Below are 27,583 nucleotides of genomic sequence, written 5' to 3'. Positions count from 1 at the left end.
CCTGCGCTCCTTGCTGCATTTAATGAGCAGTTCCACACATTGCACGGAAGATGTTTGGTTTCCTATACATTTTAAACCTTAAATGATGCAGTCTCAGGCTGGAGCTCCCTCTTCCCTTGAGTTTTACACGTAACCAGCGCCCACGCGGATTCTGGGGTGTCTCCTACGAGAGCTGAGCTCATCCTGTCGTTACTTCAGAGGAATAATGAGGTCTCTCAAGCTTTACTATTTTCATGGGAGTTGTAGGAATGCGACCTCCCTGTAAAACCTGACCAAAACCAGGCAGCCGATTCACAAAAGCCAGTAGGAATGGTGAAAGGGAAAAGGGACACCTGGACCTTTTTTCCATGAATCCACAAAGAAGGTGTGAATGAGTTTTAGGCAGATGAGCTACAGACCTAGCGAGGCTAAACTACACGTGAAACCTTGCCAAAAATCCTTGGAATCACGGGATCACTGGATGGTTTGGGTTGGAAGTTTAAAGATCATCCAGTCTGCCATGGGCATGGACACCTTCTACTATCCCTGGTTATTCCAAGCCCCATCCAACCTAGCCTGGAACACTTTCAGGGACAGGGCAGCCACAGCTTCTCTGGGCACCTTGTGCCAGGGCCTCACCACCCTCACAGGGAAGAATTTCCCCCAATATCCCTTCTAACCCTGCCCTCTGGCAGTGGGAAGCCATTCCCCTTGGTTCCATCAGGCAAGGGAATCTGACAGCAGCCCTGGGAAGGAGCAGGCTCTGAGGAGGGGAACTGCAGGTAGGAAAGGGAAGGAGCCCTCCAGCCACTGCAAAAAAATAAAAGCCCAAAGCCATCTCTGTCCCCTGCACAGGAGCTGAGCCATCTCTGACTGAGGAGGGTTATTTATGGGGACACAAGGAAGGAGAAGGCAGCTGACAAGAAGATCTCATTTCCCTCCATGACTGCAACAACTCCACTTGAAATTCAACTTTATTTCTTCCTTTCCTAGACAGGAAAAAAAAAATAACTAAATGCCACAACCAAAGTCAGTCTTCCATCCTTGTTATCCCCTGATTTTGGCAGAGGTGAGTGGGGTGGTTTCAGACTCACAGCAGGGGAAACAAGCAGCAGTTGGCAGCACCAGGAGAAAAGATTGGAGCATTTACCAACAGGCTTGTCCCCTCACCTCTCCCAAAAGGAGCCCCCAGTGCTGCTTTTCCACAGAAACACTTTTCCAGGGTATAGCTGTGGCATCCAGGCTTGCCATCTGCTCCATCTCCCCTGACTTTATTCCTGTGTCCTGCCTCTCTCACCAGGTATCTGCATGGATTACTCCTCTCCACTTGTACCTTTGTTCACAGGACATAGAAATATAAATACATATTTATCTTTTAAAAATCTTTTTATATTTTACATTTTTTGCATATAAATGTAGGTATTTATTTACATATTGGGGATTGGCACTAGATTATCCTGAAGGCCCCTTCCAGCCTGAGCATTTCTATGATCCCATGATAAACACACACAAATTTGGTTTCTGCACGTGCCTGTGGCTGACACGTGCAGAACGAATTGTGCTCAGGGGGTGCTTTGTTATAACACTCAACTCCTAAATTCCCAGCCCTATACTCATTTTGACACTGCTCTCCCGCTGAACCTGACCCAAAATGCAGCATCCAGACTGCGTTTTTGGGGGAAAGATATGAGGCAAACAGGAAATTAAGCTGCTGGTGCTGCCTGACGGGAGGATAGAGCGGCTGTGTGCTGGAATAACCACCAAAGCGAGATGCTCAGCCCATGTCCTGCAGCTCTGCACCTGCTTGTGCTGACAAATAACTGTGCTGTCTGGGATTATGGAAGGGAGCAGGATGCACAGAACGCTGCCCAGATTTGGTCAACCAGCGCAGGAAACTCGTGCTGGTGCAGCAGTTTCCAGTGGGGGTAGTGAGCTTGTGCAATATTTTTGTTTGACACTGGCAGAAGCCCTGCTCTGACACATTTCTCCCTGTTCTGCTGCCAGCTCTGCTTAATTCCCGTGGCAGGCTGGCGGGAGCGGTGAAGCGATCCTAGCAGAAGTCTGACACCAGGAGAGTTCTGTGTGAATAGCAGATCCTGCAAATCTGCAGGATAGAGAACATCTGAAAACCAGGTTAAGGGATAAATTCTGACAAGGCCTGACTGGAGAACAGAGTGTTCATTCAAACACCTGCATGAACTGGGGGATTGTTACGGTTTTCCCTTTAAATGCTGCTGAACAAGGGGATAGATCCGCATGGAAAACCAGAAGGAGGAGGAAATTCAGAATCTCCAACCTGCCCCTGAAGCATGGGGGGCTTCCATCAGAATTTAGGGGAAGCTGGCAGGACGGGGTTTGCAGGAAGCATCCTTCAAGGAGTCCTTCCCATTCCCACACTGCCAGGGAGCATATGTAAGGAAGGGAAGGATTACAGAATTTTGCTTCTGATCATCCCTGTTTTGAAGGGGTTTTTTGGCCTTAGTCGCCAGCAATTTTGGCAAGAGGTTTCCCAAGCACTGAGTTGGCAGTTGTAGGGAAGAGGGTGGCTTTATTCAAGACATAAAGATCCAGGGAGATGGCTTTGAACTAAAGCTGATGCAGGAGAAAGACAAAAAGGAAATATCCTTGTGGGCACAGCAGCTGCTCCAGAGACAGCAGGGAAAATTTGTGGAGAGGAGGCTGAGCTCAGAGGAGAGTTTTTCCCTCTTCAGGATCACAGTGTGGAAGGAGGAAACCTGAGGAGGGAAGGCTCCATATTTTTCCTCTGATTCCTTTTAGAAAGGGAAGCTTTGACCCCCTCCTCTCGTCTCAGGGGAACAGGGAAAGAGGACACACTGCTCACAGCCTGCAGCCTCGCTGGTGGGACGGGAAATTGCTCTGTTCCTGCTGGGATCTGCAGCCCTGGCTGCTATGGGGAGTGATGGATGAAAGGGAGGGAGAGGAGGAGGAAGCTGTGTCTTAAGGCTCTGCAGCAGCAAATGGCCTCAGCGATTAGAACTGAGTGGGCAGCTGTGTATCACTCTGGATTTTCTGCCTGTTTCATCACTAGCAGTGACTCAGGAATATTCTTCATCGCCCTCAAGCGAGGATATGATCATTTTCTGCCACTTGAGATGAAGCTAATTTTACAGCAGCTTAGAGGGAGAGAGATGTCATGTGCTGATTTCTGTACTGATTTCTGTACTCTCTGTACTGTGGCCAGTGCTGCAGCACAGCCAGGCCATAGGTGTTGACAGCTGGAAGTTAAACCACCCTGCTCCAGGACAGAAAATCCAGGGAAAGGGGGTTTGGAGTTTCAGGTCCCAGAAAGATGAGAGGAGAAGAGCAGCACAGAATCAAGAACTCCCAGCAAGGAGAAACCTAACAGCATCCCTTCCATGAACCTTTGGGTTCATAGAATCCCAAAATCGTTTGGGACAGATGGGACCTTAAAGATCATCTTATTCTACCCCCTGCCACGGGCAGGGACACCCTCCACTATCCCAGGCTGCTCCAAACCACATCAAACCTGCCTTAGACGCTTCCAGGGCTGGGGCAGCCACAACTTTCCTGGGCCATGTGTGCAGTCCTGTTCATTAGTAGAGTCTGCTCCTGGCAGTACAAATGTGCTGAGCAAGACCAATGGGCAGAGGGCAGATCTCACCACTCAAATCCAGCCAGTCCCAGGGACTCCAAATTTACCAAAACCAAATCCTGATGAGTGTGTAGCCCACTTTTCATAGGCTCCCAGAGTGGTTTGGATTAGAAGCAACCCTAAAGCTCCTCTCAATCCAACTCTCTGCCATGGGCAGGGACACCTTCCACTAGACCAGGCTGCTCGAAGTGAAAAGCCTTCACAGGACTGGTGCCAAATCACTCCCTTGGCACATCAAATCCTGAGCCTGGCTGAGGTCCCCCTCTCATCCTCTCAGTGCTCCCCACGGAGCTGGGATGAGATGGCAGCAGAACCAAGTGACACCACTGGCACTGCAGCTGGACTGCCCAGTCCCTGGCTGGGGACCAGCCCTACAGCCACATTCTGATGGGTTTTCGTGCTCACTGCTCAGGCCATTTATTTATTTTTGAGATGCAAAAGCTGCCTTCACACCAGGCCCTGGCAGTGCCTCACCAGGCTCCCTGTGCAAAGCCACGGTGTCCCAGCCACCACCCAGCATGTGATTCCTTGACAGCCCTGGATTCAGGAGCTAACTGGCAGTGGTGGCTGCATTTGCAGGGGAGACGGAGCAGCACTGCCAGCTTTTAGTGACAAAGGGAGTGTTTATAACAGGCGCGGTGACAGCTGTCCGAATGCCACATTTATTTACAAAACGTTAGTTAAATTACTGACAGTTGGCGCTGCGGAGGGAAGCTGAGAGGAAGAGCTGACACGTCCCCAGCATGCTCATCCAGCAGCCCCACGGTGCTTCTCAGCCTCTCTTTCCACTGTGGGTGGCACAGCCCTCTGCTCAGGGCATCACCTGCACCTTCTCTCCTTCCCTTCCCACCAAACCTGCAAGGGGATCAGCTGCAACTCCCACCGACCCCAGAGGGTCAGACCCCTCCAGCTGGGTGAAGTTCCTCCAAACACACACAACCACCAAGCCTGCAGTCTTTTCTGCATATTCCAAGATCACCCTGTGATCAGCAGTTCACATTATTTCAGTCAGTGCCACTTGGGTGAATGGAGGTCACCGAGAGCACCTCTGGATGGCCAAAAATGTCTGTGTTGCTTTCAGACTCACAGAGGTGCCCGAGGTGAAGGCCCCGTGTCTGCTGAGCAATGTCAACAGTCTGCAAGCTGCTGGCTTGGAACCAGCGAGGAAATTGCAGCTGCCATCCTCCAGGAGACAAGGACAGCAGGAGAAATTTAGGAGCCCAGCTGACATGCACCAGTGAAAGCATCTCCCCTGTCCAAACACCTCCATGACAAAGCAATAACAACCCAAGATGGAATTTTGACTTTCCAACCACAGAATTGTTCAGGCTGGAAAAGACCTCTAAGGACATCAGCTCCAACCATTCCCCCAGGCCACCACTCACCCATGTCCCCGAGTGCCACATCCACATGGCTTTTAAATCCTTCCAAGGATAAGGACTCCAGCACTGCCCCGGGCAGCCCACTGCAGTGCTTGACAGCCCTTTTGGTACAGAAATATACCCTAATATCCAAACTAAACCTCCCCTGCTGCAATTTGAGGTCCTTTCACTCATTACTGGTGAGAAGAGACCGACCCCCACATCCTGCCCTGCCACAGAATGCAAGAGAGTGAGGAGATCTTTAATTCCACAAGTCAAGGCCAACCAGACACCTTTGACTCCTTGTGTTTGTAGAGGACTAAATCACATCACTTGCACACACACCATGAGGAACCTCCAAACTGCTCCCTCCCAACACTGCCACGTTTTGCCCTGACCCCCACACTGTGCAAGTTTGCAGAGCAAACAGGGTCCTGATGTGTCTTGGCCAGCTGGAAATTTGGCCTTGGAAAACGAAATTCAAAATAAACTTTGATTCAAAGCGGAGCAGCTCTTCCAAATAGTAGGAAGTAATGGCAGGGATGAATTTTGATGGAAAAATTGACCCAAGATTTAAAGCAGTTTAGAAGTGAATAGGGAAAGATTTGTTTTCAGCTACAGGGAAACTCTGTGAGTCCAGAAATCCTTCCCTTCTGAGCCTGAATGAAATCAGAATCTCATTATTTCCTATAAAACACTTTTAAACCCCAAATCTTGCTTTAGTTTCATCAGAGAACTTCCTGTGACATTTGAGATGATGCTTCACTGAACTCACAAACTCAGATAAAAGGAAAGAAATACTGTTTTTCCAAGCAAACCCAAACCTGCCCTCTCTCCCACAAGGGAATTCTAAGTCAAATCCTTTCCAGCCAAGGTATGCAAGAAAGAAATGGATTGTTTAATAAAAACACCTGGGTTTGAATTAAAAAAAGAAAAAGTAGTTTCTTATTTAACAAATGATGAAAGTCTGAAATTTTTGAATGAAAGGAGAAGCTGGTGCTCTCTCAGCTCCTGCTGAATAATAATGGAAGAAAAAGGACTTGGAAAATACTTCCTTGAATTTTCACCTCAGTCACCCTTCCTTTGAGCTCATCAAGAGCTTTCTACTGGACTATAAGAGAGGAAAAAGGGATGCAAGATAATTAAAAGTTATCTTTATGGTTTTCAGGGTTATTTAAAGAATAAAGCCCTACACATAAAATTGACTAAATTTGGAGGACTGAAGGAAAAGAACCCAAATATGCCTTTAAATATTAGTGCTGTGCCTATCTGTAGATCCAAAGTATCTTGAGATTTGGAAGTGTCTCCGAGCCTGGAGCTGCCCTGCTCTCCTTTCATACCTTTGAGAATTTGCTTTTCTCAACAGCTTCCTCTCATGCTTCTTATTAGAGATGTGTAAAAACCATGAGGCTGAAAAACACGCTGGTTTTGCTGAACTGAGGATGTGAAGCTGCGAAAATAATGATCCCACCATGACAAAAAAAAGGGGAAAAGAGACTCAAAAATCCCAAGTAATGAATGTTTGGATCATGGCCGGGGCTCTGCATGTGTTTGATAAAACAGACACAGGTGTCAGAGCCATTTATGGTTGCAGGCACAGAGCCGGTCAAAATCTCCCATCTCTGGGAAAAAAAATCCTGTGATATTTCACCAGCTGCTCATGTTGGAAGGTGGTTTTATCCCTTATTTACTCTGTCCTCATTGACATGCAGAGCTGGACTCACTCATCTCCTGTTTGACCCTTGGTGTCCTTTCCTATTCAGCACTGTCCCCACCTTCAGACCAGGCTCAGCTCTCCAAACCTTGTCCCAGTTCTCTCCCTGGATTTTCCAGGGGAGAATCCAGCTGCAAAGTCAAGTTTTCCTGCAGATTTTCCATACCCACCCATCTGCCTCCTCACTTTGCACATAAACTAAGGATGCTTCCCAGCGTGACTGTGGTGGTGACAGCCAACACCACTCCCCGGCAGCTGAAGAATCCTTATTTAAACCAGGATTTTTAATATCCTCATGATGGAGATGCTGTTGGTGGTTCAGCAGACGCTGCAGCAACCAGACAGCCAAGCCTGAGCCTCAGACTTGGCTCCTTCACAGCCTTGCACCTCTGAGAGCTAAACCCAAGGGGAGCAGAAGGTATTTCCCACTTGCTTTGCAAAGGTGCCGCATGCAACAACGAGCAAACCCCGAGGAGAAGGAATCCCACATTGCTATTCCACACACAACCCGTTAGCAGTCTGCATATTATAGCAAGACTGAAATGCTGTCTTCCAACGCGATCCCCAGTCCATTACAGTTGGGATAAAGACTCGTGGTGACATTAATGAGCACTGGATCAGCCCCTTTGCTGGCATAAATCTCTCTGTTGCATCGGTGGGATTGCATTTTCCCCATTTGCCTGTTTGTTTGGCTCTGGATTCTCATTACAATTTCTATTAGTCCAGGCTCCCACTGATGTGGTTGTAGATTAGTTCCTTCCTGATTTTTTCCTCTGAAGGAAAATAAGGGTGTCTGAGGTTCAAAGTGGCAGGTTTTGGCAGGTCTGGAGGGAAGAAAACAACTCCGTCTGATCAAGAGGAGGATTTTTCCAATGGCATAAATTGGAGTAACTCCAGTGAAGCCAACAGAAGAGACAAAGACTTGGGCAAGCTGAAGATGATCCATATCCCCAGCCCACCTCTGCTAACACACACCTGGAGCTGCCAGTTCAGGGCTGCAGTGCCAGGAGTGTGGCCCAAAGGGTTCTGCCAGGGTGGCACTGGGACAGCACACAAGGACAGTCAAAGGCTAGAGGTGAAGCCAGGTGCTATCCCTTGGAGTGGCACCCACAAGTGCTCAGGTCCAAGGCTTACACCAGCTCATGGTTTTGGTGAGTCAGCTTCAGAGCAGATTTTGGGGCTGTGAGCAGCCCCACAAAGGCACTGCTTTCCCAGGTCCCAATATCCCTGATTTTATTTCAGCTCCCACCTCATCATCCACCCTTCCAGCAGCTCTGCAGTACCCCAGCCACACACCAGGTATCCCCAGAATGACAATTCCCTGGCAGAGCCAACCAAAGAAAGCTCCCAGTCCCCTCTTCAATCCCCAAGCAAGGGCAGGGCATGGGTGGACACCTCTGGTGCCCTCCAGTAGGACACTTTCAGCATTTTCCTTGCAGAGGGATGAATCCTGCCACAAAGAGACTGCAACGCAAGCAGATGACTCATGGAGCACAGAAAGGAAGCGTTGCAATCGCTGTGCACGAATCAAGACATTTATAGGACCTGGGAGGGCACCTAACGTCACACGAGGAGCCGAGGGCAGGGCTGGCAACTGAAAATCCATTTCCTCAGCCTGCCTTAGCCATTAGAAACACCACCCCAGCACCCCTCCACTGGCCACCTGTGGGGCTGCTCTGGCCTCCCTTCCCCATCCCAAGGTAAAGTCTTTTTGACTTGAGCCTTTCCAGATGTGAGATGCTTAATCCAGGATGGAGATGACAGCTCCACAAAAGGCCACTTGTCCCCTAGGAGACCCCAGCTCCAGTGAACCAGAGGCAGCAGCTCTACCAGGAAAGCTATAAAGGGAAACCCTCCTCTGGCACAGCAATCAGGAGCTTGTCTCATCTCAGATGGAAATTGCACTCAGGGAAAAAAAAAAAAAAAAGAATAATCCATGCATATGACAATTTTTTTTCACCACTTTAAGCTGATTCCATCTCCGAGATGGGAGAGAGGTGGCAGAGATTTGCTGACATGTCACTTTAGTAATAAACTCCTCTTTCAGAAACGTGCCATCGCCAGCAAAGCCATCGGCTCGTGAGCTACAAACCCTGCACGTGGGGCTCCTGCAGCCTCTCCCACGGGGCATCCCCAGGAATGTGGGCACAAAACCCTGACCAGAAAGGAGGACCCGGGAAGAGAAGACAGGCAGGGAGTGAAGTGGCACCGTGAAGGATGCAGGAGAACACGCTCTGCTCCTTCCTCACCTTAATACAGGAGGGGTCACAGCAGCCCTGAATTTATTCCCTAAACCTCAGGATGAAAAGAAGAGAGGTTTGAAGAAGGGCAAAGGTGGTGGATGCTGGAGAATTGGGGGAATTAACTTGGGTTAAGACATGAGTGTGCAGCTTAGCTCCATCCTCACCCCATCCCCACAGGACTGCTGGAAGCTGCTCCCAGCCCATCCCAGGTGCTCAGAATTCCTTTACTGCTCAGGAACTGAGAAAAACAAAGGTGTGAAACCTTGGCCTCTACAAGCCCCTGCTATATTCCCCCACTTTGAGCTTGGGAAGCAGGCAGGGAGTTGGGAAGTACACAAGCAAACAATGAGGAGTCTCTGAAATAAATAACTGCAGCAGGGTGAAAACTACCAGGCACTGGGCTTGGATACCATTGGAATGGGATGACTTTTCCACAGGTGTGAGCCCTGGAGGGGCAGATGAGCACTGATCTGGAAATAAGGAATGTGGTGGTTGTGCAGGGAAGGGGGGAGTTGGCTGGGCAGGGCAGGAGATGGGAACACCTGACTTGGGGTGTTCTCAGCTGGTGGGACAGGGCGGACAAGCAGCACTCCCTCCGTGGGGTTATTGCAGCTCACAGTGGGAGTGGGAGCCTGGAGCAACATGGACACAGAGCTGGGCAGCCACCAGAGGAGGTTTAGCAATCAGGGCTGGCCCCTTTCATCATCATCCTCTGCCCTGTCTGGCTGTTGTTACTCACACCAGGAGCCCAGCCCCGTGCTGGGCACTGCTCTTTGAGCCCCCCTGAACCCCCCGAGGCTTTCCCAGGCACAGACAGCCTGGAATGGGCTCCCCTGCCTCCTCCCCCCGCAGGATTTCTGCACTCATTGACTGCAAATCACAAAGGCAGCTTCCCAAAACCTCAGCGAGGATCACCTCCCTCAAACCCTGGCAGGAGCAGCACTGGGGGAGAGACAGAGGCTGCCCCAGGAGCTGGGTGCTGGAACACACCACATTTACCCACTGGAGACCATTCCTATGTTTCTATTACACAATAAAAACACAGCAAGGCAAATTCCTGTGAATAAAGGGGAGAAGATGGGGCAGCAAAAAGTCAAAGAAAACAGACCCATCTCTGAAAAATGGTCTTTTCTGCTTAGCAAACAAGCACTTTCTGTTTGCACCCATCAAACAAGCATGCTTGATTTTGTTTTGTTTCACAGCCAAGTCATCATTTCTCCAAAATTATTTCAAGAGCACAACAGGGGCCAAATAAATTTGCAAAACAGGCTTAGGTAAAGAATGACAGAGCTCAGTGGCAAAGCTCACAGCCCTTTTCAAAGCCTGAGTGGAAACCACGGGAAACATCAGGGTTAAAAAAAGCTTTGCCTCATGTTTAACTCAAATTTGACTTTTAGTGCTGGAATCAAAGAAGGGAACAAATGAAGGCATTGCATCACCCTGCCAAGGAAACCAGAGGAGATGGAGAGAGCAGCACAGGAGGGTTCGGGGGGACACCATGCAGGCGCCTGTGCTGCTGATGGGAACGTCAGAGCCTCGCCATGGGAAGTGCTGACTGATGCCAATTAAAGTGAAATCATAATCAAGCCATTTGTTTTGGGGCCGAGAGAGCTGCTCCAAAGGTCTCAGCAATGCCTGGACTCGGTTCAAGCACTGCATGGAAGTTCAGGATGGAAGTTCAGTTCCTCTCCAGCATGAACTGCTCGCTGCTGGTGAGGGCAGAGCTGTCTGGACACGGTGGGAGGGGATGAAGATCAGCCTCATCCTCACAATCTGGGCTTGGCGACATAAGGAAGGACAGAAAACTCCGACTTTCACCCGCACACAATTTCCCATTGCAACCCCGAAGGCAGGACCAACACACCCATCAGTAAAAACACTGTGCTGTTGGACACTATCTTCAAATCCTTTCCTTATTCCCACGGGCTTTGCTGCATCCAAGAATAAATCTTACCCCTCCTATCCCAGGCAGCAGCTCTAACCCAACCTCTAAAGCTTGATTTAAATTTAATACAGTGATCTAAAGTGCTGGTACCCACAACATGCCTGTACCCTCCAGCAGAAACATCATGAGACAGAAGGAAATATTTGAACATCGTCCATGTCTCTGGTCCTAAACTGATTCCTTACAGTGGATTGTACAGAGCAAAGCCTTTACAACAGAGAAGTCTCCTTGCAGCTTTCAGTCCAGCTTTTTTTCCAGCACTGAATTCACTCTGCTTGGAGGGACAGAGCTGAAAAGAGCCTCTTGGCAGGGCACTGCTGCTCAACAGCAGCTCGGGCTCCTCAGCACCTGCCACCCCAATAAAATAACCAATTTCCAGCAGCCAAAGCCTCTCCTTTGGGAAGAGGGGAGACAGGACTTTGCAAGTGCTCCAGAAAAGCAGCAACTTCTGCTGTTTTCAGCTTGCCCTTCCCTTTTGGCATCTGTGAAACACCAAGAAGGGACCTCTGGAAACATCTCTCCTTCCAAATCCTTGGCTGCAGCTCCCCATCCTCCCACCTTGCATGGAAATGAGTGAGATTGGATTAGACCTGATTTTTTTTTTTTTTTCCCTCACTGCCACCCATGCAGGGCTGGGCAGGAGGTGGCCGGGAGCATCGCTGGGGCCCGGCAGAGCCTTTGTAGCAGCATTGCTATTCTGCACAAGTTAACTCCTCCACAACAGATCGATGGGCACGCCGGGCTGGGAGGGGAGCAGGCAGGAAGATTCATGCTGCCTTGATTTCCTCTGGTTTTCTTTGCTCCTCCTGGCTCCTGCCATGGCACAGCACAGTGGGACTGAGCAGGGGATGCAGCAATGTCCCACTGCCTGCTGGGCCAACTACTCCCGCCTCAAACCAGCAGGAAAACACCTCCAAATGCCCAGCAAAACCACACTCCTGCACCTCTCTGTCACCACAGCAGAGCACTGAGCTGGTGGTGGCAGCAAGCCTTTAATTCCAAGAGCAATCCCTGCTCCAGGTGCAGGACAGCAGGAATATCATCGGCACAGTGGGAACAGCATCTGCACAGGCTGCACATCCCAAAGCCCGTGTGCCCCTCTCCTGGGACACGCCTGTATTGATGAGGCACCTAGCAAGGGACATGGACATCCCTTGCCACCAGACTGGCTCCCAGCTCTACTGGGATGCACCTGTGGCAGCTCTGGGTTGATGACACATTGCTGTCCTCCCTCCCTCCCCAGAGCCACCTCCTAGGGGCAGGATTTGTCCCCCTTCCCATGAAGCCTCCCTGATAGAGGAATCCCTCCTGCTGACTCACCCAAGCTTCCCTTTGTTCTCCTCCAATGCCAGCGACCACCCAGTGCCAGGGCAGAGCACCTCGATCCGTGGTGTGGATCAAGATCCCTGCTCTGTGCCCAAAACCCCGTGCAGGCCCTCACCAGAGCCTCTTCCCTTAAGTTTGCAGAGCACCCACCCAGCTGCCACCCCCGTGTGTTTCACTGCCCAGACCCCCCGTAACCCAAACCCCTCCCGTTTTGATAGCAGCATCTGGAGGATTTTTTGGCACTTGGGAGAACACAGAAATTCAGGTAAGAAAAGAAGCTACTACTTTTTTAAGCCAAGCTCAAATTCCTAAGCTAGACACTCTGTCCTCCACCCCCTGCCACTCGATTTCCAGCCTCTTTGCCCAGCCGTGCCATGACGCAAGACAAATCCAGAGGAACGGCCACAACACAGCTCCCACCCTCCCACGAGCACTCGGGGGCTGTGGGGGGACACAAGATTTGACTGCAAACAACTGAGTTGCAGGAAAATTCCCTCTGAAATTTCTCCCGGGGCTTTTTTTTCTGCCCTGGCTTGGCCCTTCTCCACTGGCTGGTGTAAAGCAGCAGCGCGGTGTCACTGCACACACCCAGCTGGCCCCGCAGATGTTGGTGTCACCTATGCAATGCTCCGGAGGAGCAAAGTCGCTCCCGAGCATGCCGGAGTTGCAAGCACCGTTTCCCAGCGCTGCAATTAAAACCTGGCTTTTGATTTTTAATGTCCCTATCAAGCATCCTCTGGGATGACTGCGCCCATCTGCTGTGAGGACAGGGATTAGTGTCTGGGCATAAAATGTCCCAGAAATTATGCTGAGCAAAATTACGGATTCCTTGGCAGCCCCTGAACCCCTCGGATCGCTGCTGCAGGAGACAGGACCCTGGTGCAACGCCCAGCCCCCATCTCTCCCCTTTCCAAAGAGGGAAAGACGCCAGGGAGCAGCAACCCCTCGCCTCTGGAGCAAGGGGATTTTTAAGGAGCGGAGCATCCACCTGCCCGGAGCCAGCTCCATCCCGCACTTCCCTATTCCAGCGGGTCTGGAGCTGAGAAAAGGCACAAAGCCACACCAGGGGGTCAACAGCTCCCCCTTTTCCCAGGCTGGGGCGGTCTGATACGGATGAAGACACCCCGGGCACTGCGCTCCAGGAGCAGAGCAGGATTTATCTGCACCGAACGCAGCCGAAGTGCCCGAGCCGTGGCACCGACAGCAGCAATTGAGCCCCTGCCTCGTACTGCTGTGGGGCAGGGTGCCAAAAGGAAATCACAGTCCCTTATTTTTCATCCCCCAGCAACTTTCCCGAAGACAACTGGGAGGGCTGAGCCCAAGCCCAGTCCCCTGGCACTCCAATCTCTCAGCTCGCTGCCCGGTACCGCCACAACCGGCACGGCGCATCCCCCGCGGGGAAACTGAGTCACGTCCCCAAAGTCACCGGGCCAGCAGGACCCCCCGGCCCCCCCAAGGCCCCAGCCCAGCTGCTCCTACCTGAGCGTGGCGCTCTCCCCTTGCCGCACTGTCACGTTGTCCATGGCTTTGGGGAAGGTGGCATCTCCGCTGCGCACGGGCACTCCTGCGGGCACAAGGAAGAGCAGCCTGAGACAGAGGACGACCAGGCACCTCCAGGGCAGGGCCAAGCACCCACCGACCCCCATCCTGGGCAGCGGGGACTTTTCCAACAGGCAAAAAACACACCCGACAAGGCGAAAAGGGGGAAGGGGTGGGTGGAGAGGAGGGATGGGGGGGAGCAAAACCACCGGGGCGAGCGCTGCGGAGCTCCACGGAGATCAGGAGAGTCCCCGGCAAGGCTGGCTGCGAGCGCTGAGCCTGCCGAGCGGCATCGGAGGGAGTCCCGCTGTCCTCGGGCGAGGGAGGAGGACGGGAGGGCCGGGGGGAGGAGGAGGAAGAGGAGGAGGAGAAGTGGCAAAGGTGCTGGGCGAGCCGGTTCTTCGGGCAGCAGTCCGAGGCTCACTTGGGCGAGGATGCGCCGGGGGGGCCCGGCTGTACCCCAGTCCCGCACGCTTGTCCCGAGGCGGGGCCAGTCCAAAAACCAGTAAAAACCCCAAAAAACACCCCCGAGGCGAACTAGCAAAGGTGTCCAGACGCAAGAAGGCACAGCGGGCAAAAGCCTTCGGGATGCCCTGCAGCTCCTCTCCTCCCGCCCCGCTGCCGGGGGGCTGATCCAGGCGGGATGCAGGATGCCGGGATGCAGGATGGGGATGAGAGCACGGCGGGATGCAGAATACGGGGATGTCAGGGCTGCCGGAGCCCCTGGCTGGCCTCAACGGCGGGCGGGAGGGGCGCGGGGGGGCGGCGGCAGCACCCCGGCCCCGGCCGGCAGCATCCCCGGGGTTGTCATGGCAGCGGCTCCAGCGCTGCCCGGCGCCTCGGCTCCCGCACGGCCCGAGCCCCGCACACGGGCGGGCGGGCGGGCGGCAGCGGGGCGGGATGCGCAGGAGGACACGCACATTAACCCCCGCCGCGCCGCGCTCTTCGGGGCCATGGCAAGACCCCCCCCGTCCTTTATCCTCTCTCCCCCGGCGCTTACCTGCGTCCCGCAGCCAGCACCGCACAACTCCCCCCTTTGCCCTCCTCTACCTCTGCGCCTTCCCCATCCCAGGCGGCAAAGTCACTGTGCAGGAGGGGAAACTGAGGCACGGGTAATATCCCCCCCTTCTCCCCAGCCAGGTGATGATGAGGAGAGGCAGGAGCGTGTCCTCCTGGTCCCCTGCACCTCACAGGCACAGCGTGAGCTTAAGTGGCAAATTCCTCCCCAGCCGCAAGCACGGTCCCCGCGTACTTTTTATCAGCTCATAATTTAACAAATATCACATTTGCTTATGCCGAGTAATTCCTCCTTCCCTCCGCTAGTGGCTAAACACATTAATATTTCCAGGCACAGTTCCATGCTGGTAAAAAGGTGCCGGGGAGCATCCTCAGAGCAGAGTCTTGGAGGCAGCAGCCACCTCACGGCTTTCGGGGTGCTGCACCCCTCAAACCCCTCAGCTGCTGCAGCCCAGCCAGGTCTCCACCCTTGATTTTTGATATCCAAAAATCCTCCCTCCATTCCCCCACCGTGTGCCCGGCAGGTTTTGCACGGCACCAACGTGAGGTGGTTAATTTTGTTGTTGTTTTTGAGTTCGCTGCTGGCAACCTGAGCTGGAGTCAGACTGGTGACCTAGATGTGAAAGGATCCATAGCCCGTTACTAATCCCTGGAGTCTCCGAATCCCCTGTAAACTACTGCTTAATTCACTAACTGTGCTATTTAATCTCTAAAACATTATGAGCTGTGCCGGGCAGAGGAAACACTCCATCAAATAAAGCTTTATTATTATTGTGCATGCTGACTGGTCATACGAGAAGGGGATTGCTCTGCAAGTCTCTCTACTTTTTTCTTGTCTGAAGGTTCTCTGCTCCTTGAATTTAGCGCTGGTGGGACGTGCTGCCTCGAGCCCTGTGTTTTCCCAGAGGAACGGCAGCTTTCCCCAGCTCTTGGCAGAAGGACTTGAATCCCTGCAGTGAACTCGGCTGTCAGAACTGGCAGCGGAGTGGGGAACGCTGCATTCAGCGCATCCTTTGGGGCCACAAATGACATGGGAGGGGTCTCTGAAACATCACTGCATAAGGAGAGACGGTCAGAGGCAGGGGAAAACACTCTGTCCGGGGTTGTGTCATTGCACCGGGGTGTACAAGACGGCAAAGAACAAAACGCAGCAATCCTGCTGACTGCTGCGGCATCCAGGTACCCCTGGCAGGACGGGGACCCCGCTGGGCTACCTGCAGGACCATCACACAAGAGCTTGCTCTTTCTGGGGCCGCTCCTTTGAATGGGCAGAGACCAACTCCTGTGTCAGCAAAAGCAGAAGGATTCCAATAACCACAACCAGTTAACCTTCTAACACGGAATTCAGCCTCGGATCGCCAGGAGCATCTTAAATTACGAGCAAAAAACCACCTCCCTGCACTGAAAGCATGCGAGGCTGGGGCAGATGTGACCTGCAGAGCTGTTTCAGCCCTTGCCAGGGCTGAATTTGGCCCACTGTTAGGAGATCATCAGCAGCATTGTTTGAAAATCCCAAGGAATTTACATCCAATATGCTCCTGCATACTAAAGCCCGGCAGAATCCCTGGTCTCCCTCCCTCTCTCGCATACATACAATGTACATATAAATCAGCCTGTCACAGCTCGTCTCTTTTCTGACAGCTGTAATTGCTTCGGACTATAAAAATATCTATAGACAATAAACACAACGCGGGAAAACAGCAAAGAGAAAACCAAATCAAGGTTCCTTTAAATAATTCAGTTGCTCCAGCGGCAGTGGAGCCAGCAACTGAGTCCAGCTGTGAAGGTTCAGCAGCGAGAGAAAGAGAGCTTTGTAGCCTCCTCTGGGGATGAGAGAGTCTTTTTTCCTTCATTGGGTTTTGACCACAGCAGCAGCAGAGTTTGCTGCACACGGGCTGAGCCCATCTGAGCACCAAACAGCCTCTCGCTTTCAGATTCTTCCCTTTCTTCCTACTTAGGTGAAAGTCTTGTGTGGTTTGTTTTTTTTTTTTTTTTCTCCCCCCCCTCATTGCGAGCAACAGGCAGGAGACAAACAGAGCGAGCCAAGCAGAGCACACTCGAGGTGTATCTTTATCTCCGGATCCATCTCACTGCTCTCCTTTCCAGCAAGGCTAAAGGCCCCCCTCTCCTGGCAGAGACCACAAACAGGGCACAGAAGCAGCAAGGGCTGGACCGGCTGGGAAGTGATGCAGCGGCAAGGATGGAGCCAGGGGAAGGATTTTCCCCGTGGGAGATGGCAGCTGGAGGGGAGGATGCTGAAAGCCTGGGTGGAGAAGGGGTTAGAAGGAGCAAGACCCTGTGGGTTTGCTTCCCAAAGGGGCATCTCTATCGAGAGCTGGGGAGGAAGAGGTTCAGAGGCAGAGCAGGGAGCAAATCAGTCCCAAAAATGGGAAGAGTGATTGCTTTTGGATTGCTGCAAGGTACCCCGACTCCTTCTGCAAAGACCCTCCCAGCAAACACCGCCACGGTCTCGGGCTTTTCATACAAAACCAAGCCTTAGGCAGCTAATCTGCAGATCTGAGTGCTCTCAAAGGCCGATCATCAGATGCAAATTTGCAGTTCAAGTTCTTCTATCAAAGGAAATAACAACATTGCTTCATTTTTCCCTGCTTCCTCCAAAGTATCCAGCACTATTCTAATTATTGTAGCTGCTTGCAGGTCCAAGTTAAAGATCCTTCTATCCTACAGACCTGCCTGCAAACCTATATCCATACAATCCTACACCTCCCCACACCAATGGATTTAATTCCTGGAGAACAAAAAAACTACTTCCAATAAGTAGGTCATAGCAAGGCAATTCATGCAGCCAGATTTTCCTTTTAATTCCTTTTTTTCCCTTTTCAGGGAGTTGATAGATGGCAATCTATAGCCCCAGAGTGGAAATTTATTTTTAATCTGAAATGGCCAAATATGATCAGAAACATAATTTATGCTCGAGACACTCTCGTTCCTTCCAAATGAAAACACGATTTTATAACGCCAGCCGTGCTATCGCATACCACATTATTCTCCAATAAGCTCCGAGTTGCACAAAAAGTGCTTAATTTCCTTGGCATTAGTCAGGTGAATGACACACGAGTCCGGAGGAGCTTTTCCTGAATAACTGCTGAGCCTTCCGCGTCTACAGCCATTCACCGAAGCCACAAAGGACGCGGGGCTCCAGCTCCGCTCGCCGCCTCATTTATGCCCTCGTTAGCGGTGGCCCCAATTAAAGAACAATGATTGGGAGCCTTACTTGGCCGGAGCCGCTTGGAGCCCTCCTCGCCCCAAAGGCATTCCCGCTCCGAGCTGGAGAAATCGCCTGTTCAGGGCTGTTTCTAGGGCAGGTTTTGGAATGCAAGCAGCATCCTCATGGGCGCTCAGCCCTCAATCCCTCTCAGGCAGGGACTCCCAGCACCCTCTTCACGGTGTTTAAAAGCAACGCAGGAGACCCCATTAATCCCTGCTAGAGATGCTGTTAATATTTAACTGCAGCTTAGATAAACTTACAGCACCCGTCCTATTAAATTTAAATAAAATGTGCTTTTGGGAGCCTTCCCCTAAAGCCACGCTGCCCTGCTCTGCCTGCACTTTGCACCAAGTGCCTCGCAGTAAAAAAAGGAACATTTTGTTTGCCCTTTAAAACACTGCTGGGCTCGAGTTTGTCGCTTGCTCTCGTCGTGCTCAGGGACTTCGGAATTTTCAAGCATGAATTAACTCCTTCCAGAGCTGCAAAGCCTCAGCCAAGGGGCTGCAGGAGCAGGTGCCCTGGAAAAGGCTGCAAATCTGTCCCAAACTGGCACTGCAAAGCCAGCACAGGACTGATCTCCCTGCACCATCTCACCAGGTAACCCAGAGCATCCCCTGGAGGAAAAGGAAAGCCAAAAACACCCCACACAGCACTGCCAGCCCTAATACACAGGAGGACACTCAATAGCTCATCGCTGGCAGTGTTCAAAGCCAGGCTGGATGGGGCTTGGAGCAATCTGGGCTGGTGGAAGGTGTCCCTGCCCATGGCAGGAGGTGGAACAGGATGAGCTTAAAGGTCCCTTCCAACCCAAACCATCCTGGCATTCTTTGTACATTCCAGGGAGGCCAATGCTGCAGCTTAGAACATAAAATCAGGAGGATGCAAAGCAGCCCTCAAGGCCTTGCTTTTCCCTTTGGTTTAGTCCTTTCTCCCACAGCCCTCCCTCCGTGTCTGGGCCTTTCTCAGCAGCCCAGCCAGGCTGACACCTCTGCAGGTCCAGACTCCATATTAAACATCTGTGCTGAGAGTTAAAAAACTGATTAAAGAACTACCAAGCCACGCTGGCAGAGCGAGAATTATAAACTGGGATGGATCCTTGGCACAAATCAATATTGATTTTATATAAATCTGTTTCTCGTGGCTTCCTAGTGAGGTTATGGGGCTGTATGAACACCCCAAAAAACTTCTTTGATACAGACTCTGCATGCCCAGCAGTGTTTGATTAGCATGGCTCGGGTGCTAGGGACACTGATGACGTGGGATAAAGCCATGCCATTAGCCATCTAATAGCATTTGATAAGTGTGTGACATGAACCCAGAGCTCTACAACTCAATTCCCACAGTCAGTGAAAAGGGGGAAACGCTGAATAAGCTGAAAAGCAAAGCCAGACACTCCTCAGGTCTCACCATGGATATTTGGGAGCTCCAGCACAGCTCCCTTAAATGTGAAAACACAAGGTTTCGCCCCCTCTGCCCACAGTCTGGGGGCTCTGTGCTGGATAACTGTTTGGAAAAGCAGCTCCAGGAGTTGCTGTGCCTTGTCCTGGGATGGTCCCAAGGCAAACACACTGAGCCAAGCCTTTCCCAGCCCATCTGGATGTCACACACATTCTCCACTGCAGGGAGAAGCAAAAAGCCTGGCTGGTTCACCCCCTCCAGCTCAGTTTCCCCCCAAACTCTTCCTAAACAGAAAACAGGTCAGGGAAAGCAGACAACAGGGAAGGAGCACATACCTCAGCTTAGACGACCACTAAGAGCAGAGCACCTAAAATCCTTTTTGCAAAAACCACTGAGTGTGCTCAGCTGTGCTGGGTGAAAGCCCAGCCCACTGCCAGGTGCTCTGCATCCTTGGAATCAGCCTCTCCTGGAGCCACTGATGTCCCTATTGCCTGCACCTGCCTCCAGACTGGCATCAGTCACCTCCACACCAACCTTTCCTTTCTGAGTCCCCATCAGCCACTGCCCAAAATGGGCTTTTTATCATTTTCACCTCAAACCAGCACCTTTGCAGCACCCATCTTTTACCAGCCTGCTCCCCTGAAGTTGCCAAATTGCTCAAGCACATTCTTTGGGAAAGAAGTCCGGGCTCGTCCCTGTCTGCCTGTACCAATTTGAGTTTTGCCACTGGTCCTCTGACCCTCACGGCTCTCTGCATCCAAGAATAATATTAATAATAGTCATGCCATTAAGCAAAATGCTTGGTTTGAATCTGAAGATTTTGAGAAATGATCTCATAAATTTAATTCCCGGGGTACCATCTTTGAGCGTTAACAGGCACAGTCGCCTCTGAATTCTGGGAAATGAGCATAATTACATGGAGATCGACAAGGCACAAATGCCAAGAATTCTGTTAACCTTTAATACTGCAAAAAAACTCTCCCCTTGTAATTATCTCTTTCCTTTGTCTTAAATGTTACTGATGAATATTTAGTGGGATAAGCAAATAAAAGGAGGCTGAGGGGTGCAAGGAGGTGCAGTTCCCTGTGGGATGAGTCTGAAAACCTCACAGAATCATTGTGGGTCAGGGTAGGATGGGAGCCCAGGTCACAAAACTACTCCACGGGACAATGACACCCCTGTGGTGACACACAGCCATGACAGAGCCAGCAGAGGGGAATCTGAGTTACATCCAAATCCAGATTAATTCCCAGCAGTGCTGCAAATGCATCTTCACCCAGGTCCATGAAGAGTAACCCCATAGTCCCCGGTGGGATGGGTTCAGGTGCCCTTTCTCCGAACAGAACTTTGTCTGGGAATAAAACTTCCCAGGTAAAAAACACATCACCTTTCAAACACATCCTCCCTAGGGCTGCAAATGGCACTGCCCTCTTGCTGCACATGGAGCCTGATGGAAAGAAGATTTTCTCCCGGTGTGAACTGCATTAATATCTGTCAGAGCTCTGGCATTTCTGTCTATAATGATGAAAAATATGTGCTGAGAATGCGGGGTGCTCTCAGCATCACCTCCCTCCCCATGAAGTGAAATTAGAAGCAGCTGCTTCTGCTCCCGTCCTCTTTACAGCCCTACAACATTATCTCTGGAAGCTGATTATTTGGGAGATGGCGTGGGGATAAGGGAGCCCCGTGACCTATCCGTATTCCAGCAGTGCTGTGCTGCAGACAGGGCTCAGCTCTCCCCTCTCCGGAGCTGGAGACCTGTGGAAAGGTCACTCTCCTCTCTTAATGTCGTGTCAGAGCCACTGCTGAGGGAACAAGGGAAAGAAAAAGGCACATCTCCCCCCTGGATGGAGAAAATCCAGCTCTGTCCTGGGAGGAGGAGGAGGTTGGGCTCTAAGCACCTGCGACACCAAATGCTTTCAGAGCGCTGTCCAGGAGCTCTGGGAGAGGTTCCTTCCTCCTGGATTTGAAGATTCTGCTCTCAACCCCATCCCAGCCAGCAGCTGCTGATTTGGACGGGCAAGGAGGCAGCAAATCCTGTGCCGTGGAGGAGAGAGACTGCAGCACACCCCTGTGCTTGTCCCAAAATACTGAAGGTATTGGGGGGACAGAGGATATCCCACCCATGAGCGTTCCAGCCCCAGATCCCAAATGAACCGGGACACTGAGGTTGGGAGCTGGTCCACCCAGAAGCCCCGGAGTGCCACCAGAGAGGCTGGGGCTCACGGGAGTGCCTGGAGCAGTCACAGAGCAAACTTTGCTTCCAGCCTCAAGGCCAGACCTTTCCACATTCCCTCCTCCCTCATTCCAGGAGGAACAAAGCCAAAGCAGAATTTATTCACAGAAGACTGGGGAGAAAAATGCAAGGAAAGAGGTGAATTCATTAAGTCCAACACCTCCCCCTCCAGGGATGGCTCTGCACTTGTAGGGGGAGGAACATTGTCCCAGCCCAGGGCCAGGGCTGCAAACCTCCCCGAGAGAGGTGACACCACAACCACCTCACACCTGGGGTCTCAGCAGCTCCAGTGAGCTCCCCCAGCTACTCCTGACCTCAGAGCGTGGCAGATGTTTGCTCTCCTTTCCCTTTCCTCGCCTTCCACTGGAGCAAGGTTTCTGGTCTCCAAGCTGCTTTTATGCCCCTTTAAAAGGTTATAAAAGCTGTCTTTATATTCCAATAAAGGGATATAAAAACAACCTTTTTCGCAGTTCAATAAATGTGGTTAACTTTTCCCCCCATTAATACTTTTTTTCCTCAATGCCATTTGCATGTGTGGGCTGCTCCAGGACATGGACAGGGAGGAGGACGGGGCTTTGGGCATCACATCCCAAGGCAGGAGACAGAGGAGCATCCAAAGGGAGAAGGACCAAGAGGCTGTGCTGGGGGCACCAGGCAGATCTGATGCCAAGCAAAGATGGGCATCATAATCTGAGCAGCTGCCCAAAAGGGAGAGAGATGAGGATACAAAGTCACTGGATACTGTGCAGGTGCATTTACTCCAAAGAAAACAGCTCCAGGAAGCAGTGTGAGCTGAGGGAAGGGCTGTGCTGTGGCATAAGAAAAATTCAAGGGATGAACTATGAATCAGGGGGCAAAGAGTTGTCCAGCAGGGTTTTGCCTCTCCTTGTAAAGGCCCGTGGTTGTTAGGGATGATGAGCTGCAGCCACTTTGCACCATCTCTGCATAAACCAGCAGCTGCAGCACCCAGGGCTGTGCCACCTCTCTCCTGGTGACAAGGGACAGGTCACTTCATCCCTGCACTGCCAGCCTCCTGCCCTTGGCAGCATCATTTAGACCTTACAGGCTGTGGGTCAGGAATTGTCCTGTCCGGAGCAGGAGTGCCACACGAAGCCTGACAGGTCCCTGCTCCCCTTGTAGCCTCCAGACACGGCTCTAATTATTATTTACCGTTTGTGCAGCCATCCCGTGACTCACAATCCGTCTTTCTCAAAAGCGTCCTTTTCCTTGGAAGAGGATCTAAACCTGTCCTGCTGCTCGTCCAACAGCCTCTCCAGGCATTAAAACAAGGAGGTTTATTATTTTTGGTGACAGCCTGCTCTGCAAGGTGAACACAACTCGTATGAATCAAACCGGCTTGGATTTCATTCATCATCCCCAACAGCACCAACGTGAAGGGCAGGAGGGGTTTGGCTGCCGAATGCAGAGCAGAGCAGGGAGTTTATCAGTGCTGATCTATTGGGTATGGGGAGCCTGTGGGGTGCTGGGACCGTGGCTGCTGGAGGGAGAAGGGTAGGGGAGATGAGAGTCTATAAATAAAGCAAACTGGAGAGAGCAGCTACCAGAAACTGGAGTTGAGGCTCAGCACCAAGGCAGTGAGAACCTTTCCAAACATGTTCTCACTCTCTGGCCTCGCTTCTCCTCTTCCTGCCCCTGCACAGGTACTGTGGGATGGGGACCAAACTCTGAGCAGGGCAGATGATCTTATCATAGAATCCCAGAATGGTTTGGGTTGGAAGGGACGTCCCACTATGAGCACTTTTCACTGTCCCAGGTTGCTCCAAGCCCCGTCCAACCTGGCCTTGGACAATTCCAGGGAAGGGACAGCCACAGTTTCTCTGGGAAACCTGTACAAAGGCCTCACCACACCCACAGTTGGGAATTTCTTCCTAATATCCAGTCTAACCCTGCCCTTGTCCCCACCACACACCCTGTCCCAGCTTGCTCCATCCCACCCAGGCTGAGCCCTCCCTGCTACCTCCAGCTAATTAACCCAGCTAATTGTCTTTGCCAGGTTTCTTTTTAAGGCAGTGGGAGAATGATGAGGGTGAAGGGAGAGGGTGAGCATCCAGGGCTCCCTGGGGAGTTCAGAAGCATTTACAGTCCCTGGCACAAGAAAATCCATACTCATCTTGGCTCTGGGAGGCAGGGCTGCCCTCCCACACTCCTATTAGCAATTCCCAATCATCTTTTATTAGGCCTGCATTGATTTGCTGCTCATTTCGGTGGGAATGAAGAACTAAGAGCCTCAGCTGAGGAATCCAGGCACAGAGTGGATGGAGCCAGAGGAGCTCTTGGGGGATGCTGACCTGGGTTCAGCTGTGCCATTACACAGCAGAAGCAGAGCTGTCCTTTCCAAACAGCCTTTCACATCCCACAAAGCTGGGAAGCACATGAGGAAGAGGGATCAAGGGTAGGACGGGCTGAGGCTCTTCCTGATCCATATTTAGGGTGCTCCTTTCGTAGTGGGGAGGGGAATATTGTCTAACAGGGATTCCTGGGAGAACTCACCTGGATCCTACACTCCAAGCCCAAAGCCTGCAGAGCAGCTGGGGCCAGTTATTACCCCCTGGGAAAAACAGTCTCCTAACACTGCTCCAGTTTCCAAACCAACATTTCCATGTAGCTTGTGAAACACAAATTCTGTTAGGAATCATCTGAATATTTTGTTCTAATAATGCCATAACACCAGCGTACCCATTAGCACATACACAGAAAGGAGTATTTGAATATCAAAACAAAGCGAATTTACAGTCTTTTTTTTTTCTCCTCCTGGCAAAGGCATCACTGCTAGTTCTCAGTTTCCAACTGTTTGCACCACAGCTTTTCCATGCGTGTCCCTGCTGTCATCAAACCTGCTGCTCCCTGCACCCCGTGTCCTGAGATAACCCGAGAGGTGCAGCCAAGGCTACAAAAGGGCTCACACCCCCAGGGAGCAGAAGGGCTGGGAATGACAGGGTGGCAAAGGAGATGGTGGGAGATGCAAATTGATCTGTGTGAGCCACAGATAAATCCCTCTGCACCCAGCAGCTCCAGCAGTTATGATGGGGGTCCCATCATAACACATCACAATAACATCTACCTCATCCCACCCTAGCACCCACCTCACCCCATTATTGCTCTCACCTCATCCCATCATGCACCCACCTCATTCAATCACGGCATCCATCTCATCCCAGCACCCACCCCATCTCATCACAGCACCCATCTCATCTCATCACAGCACCCATCTCATCCCAGCACCCACCTCATCTCCTCACAGCACTCACTTCATCCCAACACCTATCTCATCCCATTATTGTTCTCAACACATCCCATCACAGCACCCATCTCATCCCATCACAGCACCCACCTCATCCCACCCTAGCACCCACCTCATCCCATCACATCCACCTCTTTCCACCACAGAACCAACCCCATCCCACTATATCTCAGCACACTGAGGTGGGGGGTGCACTAAAAGCCACGGTTTTGTTGCATTTAGAGTTAATTATATGTTTTTGTTTTTTTTTAAATGCCCCTTCATTTAGAAAGCCAGAGACTCTGTCTGAAACACGGCAGGAAATCCGAAGCCTGGAGAGCAGATTCAGAGGAGAGCAGCTCACAGTGCCTGCGGTGAGATGGATGAAAGCCAAGGGCTGCATCCTTGGATGTGCCTCACTTCAGACAGAGCAGGAGGAAATTCAGACACTCTTAAAATTCTGCCCCAGATCTGCCAGCACAGAAACTTTCCCTCTGCTTTGAACCAGGCAGCTGAATTCTCTCCCCGGGAAGCGGCCGCCCCCGGGCAGTGTGCGGGAGGCGATGGAAGAGGATTTTGGATATCAGCAGGGCCCAGCTCTGCCCAGGGGGTGGCCAAGGTGATGCTGCAGGAGTGAATGTCACCCACCCAGGCCATGCTGGGGCTGTGGCACCCATGATCCTGAGTAAACCAGGTGTAAACATTGCCACCAGGAAACAAGGGTTTGCTTCTACACACACGATGCCAGTTACAAGTGTGTAAAGAGCAAATTGGGTCTGATCCAGAGGGTCTGAGAGCAGCAGCCCTTTAGGATTGAGTCAGACCTCACATTACTTAAAGATCCATTGTCCATTTTTCCTCTTGCTTTTTTTCTCCCTGTCTACCTCCAGGCAGTCAGGGAACAAGGCAGGGGAATGAAATCTGGAACCCCATGGGACGTGAAGTCCTGTAAGGAATGAGCTGTTGGATTCCTCTTTCCCTGCCCATTGGTGGATGCTGGTGTCACACAGCAGACAGAGGTGCAGGAATTTTATCCCACTCTGAAATGGGGCTGTCACAGCCCTTGCTGGCACCCGCCATGCCTTTGCCTGGCATCAGTGCACAGCTCACAAACAGAGCGGGCCAAATTCCTCCCTGGGGTAGCATAATTAAAGTCAATGATGGTACACCAGGGATGAACCTGGCCCAGTGGCCTGAGCTGGAGTCCACAACAAGTCCAGCTGGCAACTCAGAGGCAACACGAAGGATCCCTGGCACCGGGAACAGCGCTGGGAGCTGTGGTCGGCATTTGCGAGTGGGAGACAGACTCAATAAACCCAGGGCTAAGTAAACCAGATCTGTACTAAATAACAACCAGCATTCCACCTCTTCCAAATGCTGTGGAGATCTGCCCAAATTGTCCTCCCAAGCCCTATGAGCGGTGGGGACATTTCATTAGCCCTGTTACACTGACAGGGAAACAGGCACTGGGAGCCTAATAATAATAAAAATCCATTATGTCACAGTGCTTGTTGTCTCTATCCCAGCTAGCAGCTCCAAAAGACAGGGAAATGGCTGGGCTGGTTTTACTGGAGTCAGGAGGATGGAAATGTGCAAGGAGGGTGGTAATTAGCTTCGGGTCACTCATCAAGAAGAAGTTTGCTAATTGGTGCCATCAGGTCACATCCAGGCTGGGTTGAGGGGCTCAAAGCTACAAGCAGGATGGATCAGGGAAAATGCTGTTCCACAGCTGCTAGCTGAAGGAGAATCAGAGAATTCAGAGAATCCCAGAATCAAAAAGGTTGGAAAAGCCTCCTGTGACCAATCCCAAATTTGTCTCCCAGCACAGAGCACTTAGTGCCACATCCAGGTGTTCCTTTGACACCTCCAGGGATGGGGACTCCAACACCTCCCTGGGCAGCCCTTGTCAATGTTCGACAACCCTTTCAATTAAGAAATTCCACCTGATGTCCAACCTGGACCTCTCTGGCACAGCTTGAGGCTGTGTCTTCTCATCCTGTCCCTTGTTCTCTGGGAGAAGAGGCTGACCCTCGCCAGGCTGCACCTTCCTGGCAGGGAGTTATAGAGAGTCAGAAGTCCAGCCTGTCTGAATCTGGACAGAGAGATCTGCAGCAGCTCAGATCCCTCTGCCCATCCAAACCCCTGCCAACAGGCCCCAGGGAGGTCCCACCAAAACTTTAATGTGGCTTTATGCTGAGCTTGAGGGATGTGATTGCCCAGCAATTGTGCTGTGATTACACCACAGTTTTGCTTCCCACACCTGCAATTTTCACTCTATTGCTACAACTCCAAGGCTCCATGGCCGCAAATTAATTAAAGTGTAAATGCAAAATCAGTGGTGCCACTGAATGTAAAAAATACCCTTCCATGGTGACCGGGAAGCCAAAGCCACAATTTTGGAGATGGAGGTAATGTTAAGATTTGAAATGTAGTGAAATTCCAGTTATAGGGACAAGTGGGAGGTGGTGAGGTTCTCCAAGAGCTTTACCACGGTGTAATTACACCGTATTCGTCAGGTAATTACAGCCCTGCTATTATATGCTACAACTCTCCGTTCCATGCCTAATCCCATGAGGTAGATTCAGAGGGATAAAAGGCAGCAGCATCAGACACCTGAGTGCTGCAAGGAGGAATGATGGACGTGGACTGACAGGGACAGCAAAAGGACAGGATAGGAATGGAAATGCTCCAGGTATCCAGAGCAATCGCTCACACCCAGAG

At 51.5% G+C, this 27,583-nt stretch overlaps 1 protein-coding gene across 7 annotated transcripts in view; it reads right to left on the bottom strand.

The window, feature by feature from the left end:
* LOC106857490 (protein CEPU-1) overlaps window positions 1–27,583 on the bottom strand; it is a 358,506-nt gene that overhangs the window by 123,498 nt on the left and 207,425 nt on the right. For 2 of the 7 annotated variants that reach the window (XM_088178001.1, XM_088177999.1), the window contains exon 2: window positions 13,682–13,766. In XM_088178001.1, the coding sequence (XP_088034127.1) occupies window positions 13,682–13,725 (44 nt within the window). In that variant the 5' untranslated portion in view covers window positions 13,726–13,766. Of the gene's footprint in view, window positions 1–13,681; window positions 13,923–13,950; window positions 14,044–14,165; window positions 14,441–27,583 lie in introns of those variants that run through there. The other 5 variants (XM_088178000.1, XM_088178003.1, XM_088178002.1 and 2 more) reach the window with 5 other exon arrangements.

This window comes from Sturnus vulgaris, chromosome 23 (assembly GCF_052056855.1).
Source record: "Sturnus vulgaris isolate bStuVul1 chromosome 23, bStuVul1.hap1, whole genome shotgun sequence".
NCBI classification, from domain to species: Eukaryota; Metazoa; Chordata; class Aves; order Passeriformes; family Sturnidae; genus Sturnus; species Sturnus vulgaris.
Note: the sequence above shows the minus strand (reverse complement) of the source record. Positions and strands in the feature narration are given on the sequence as shown.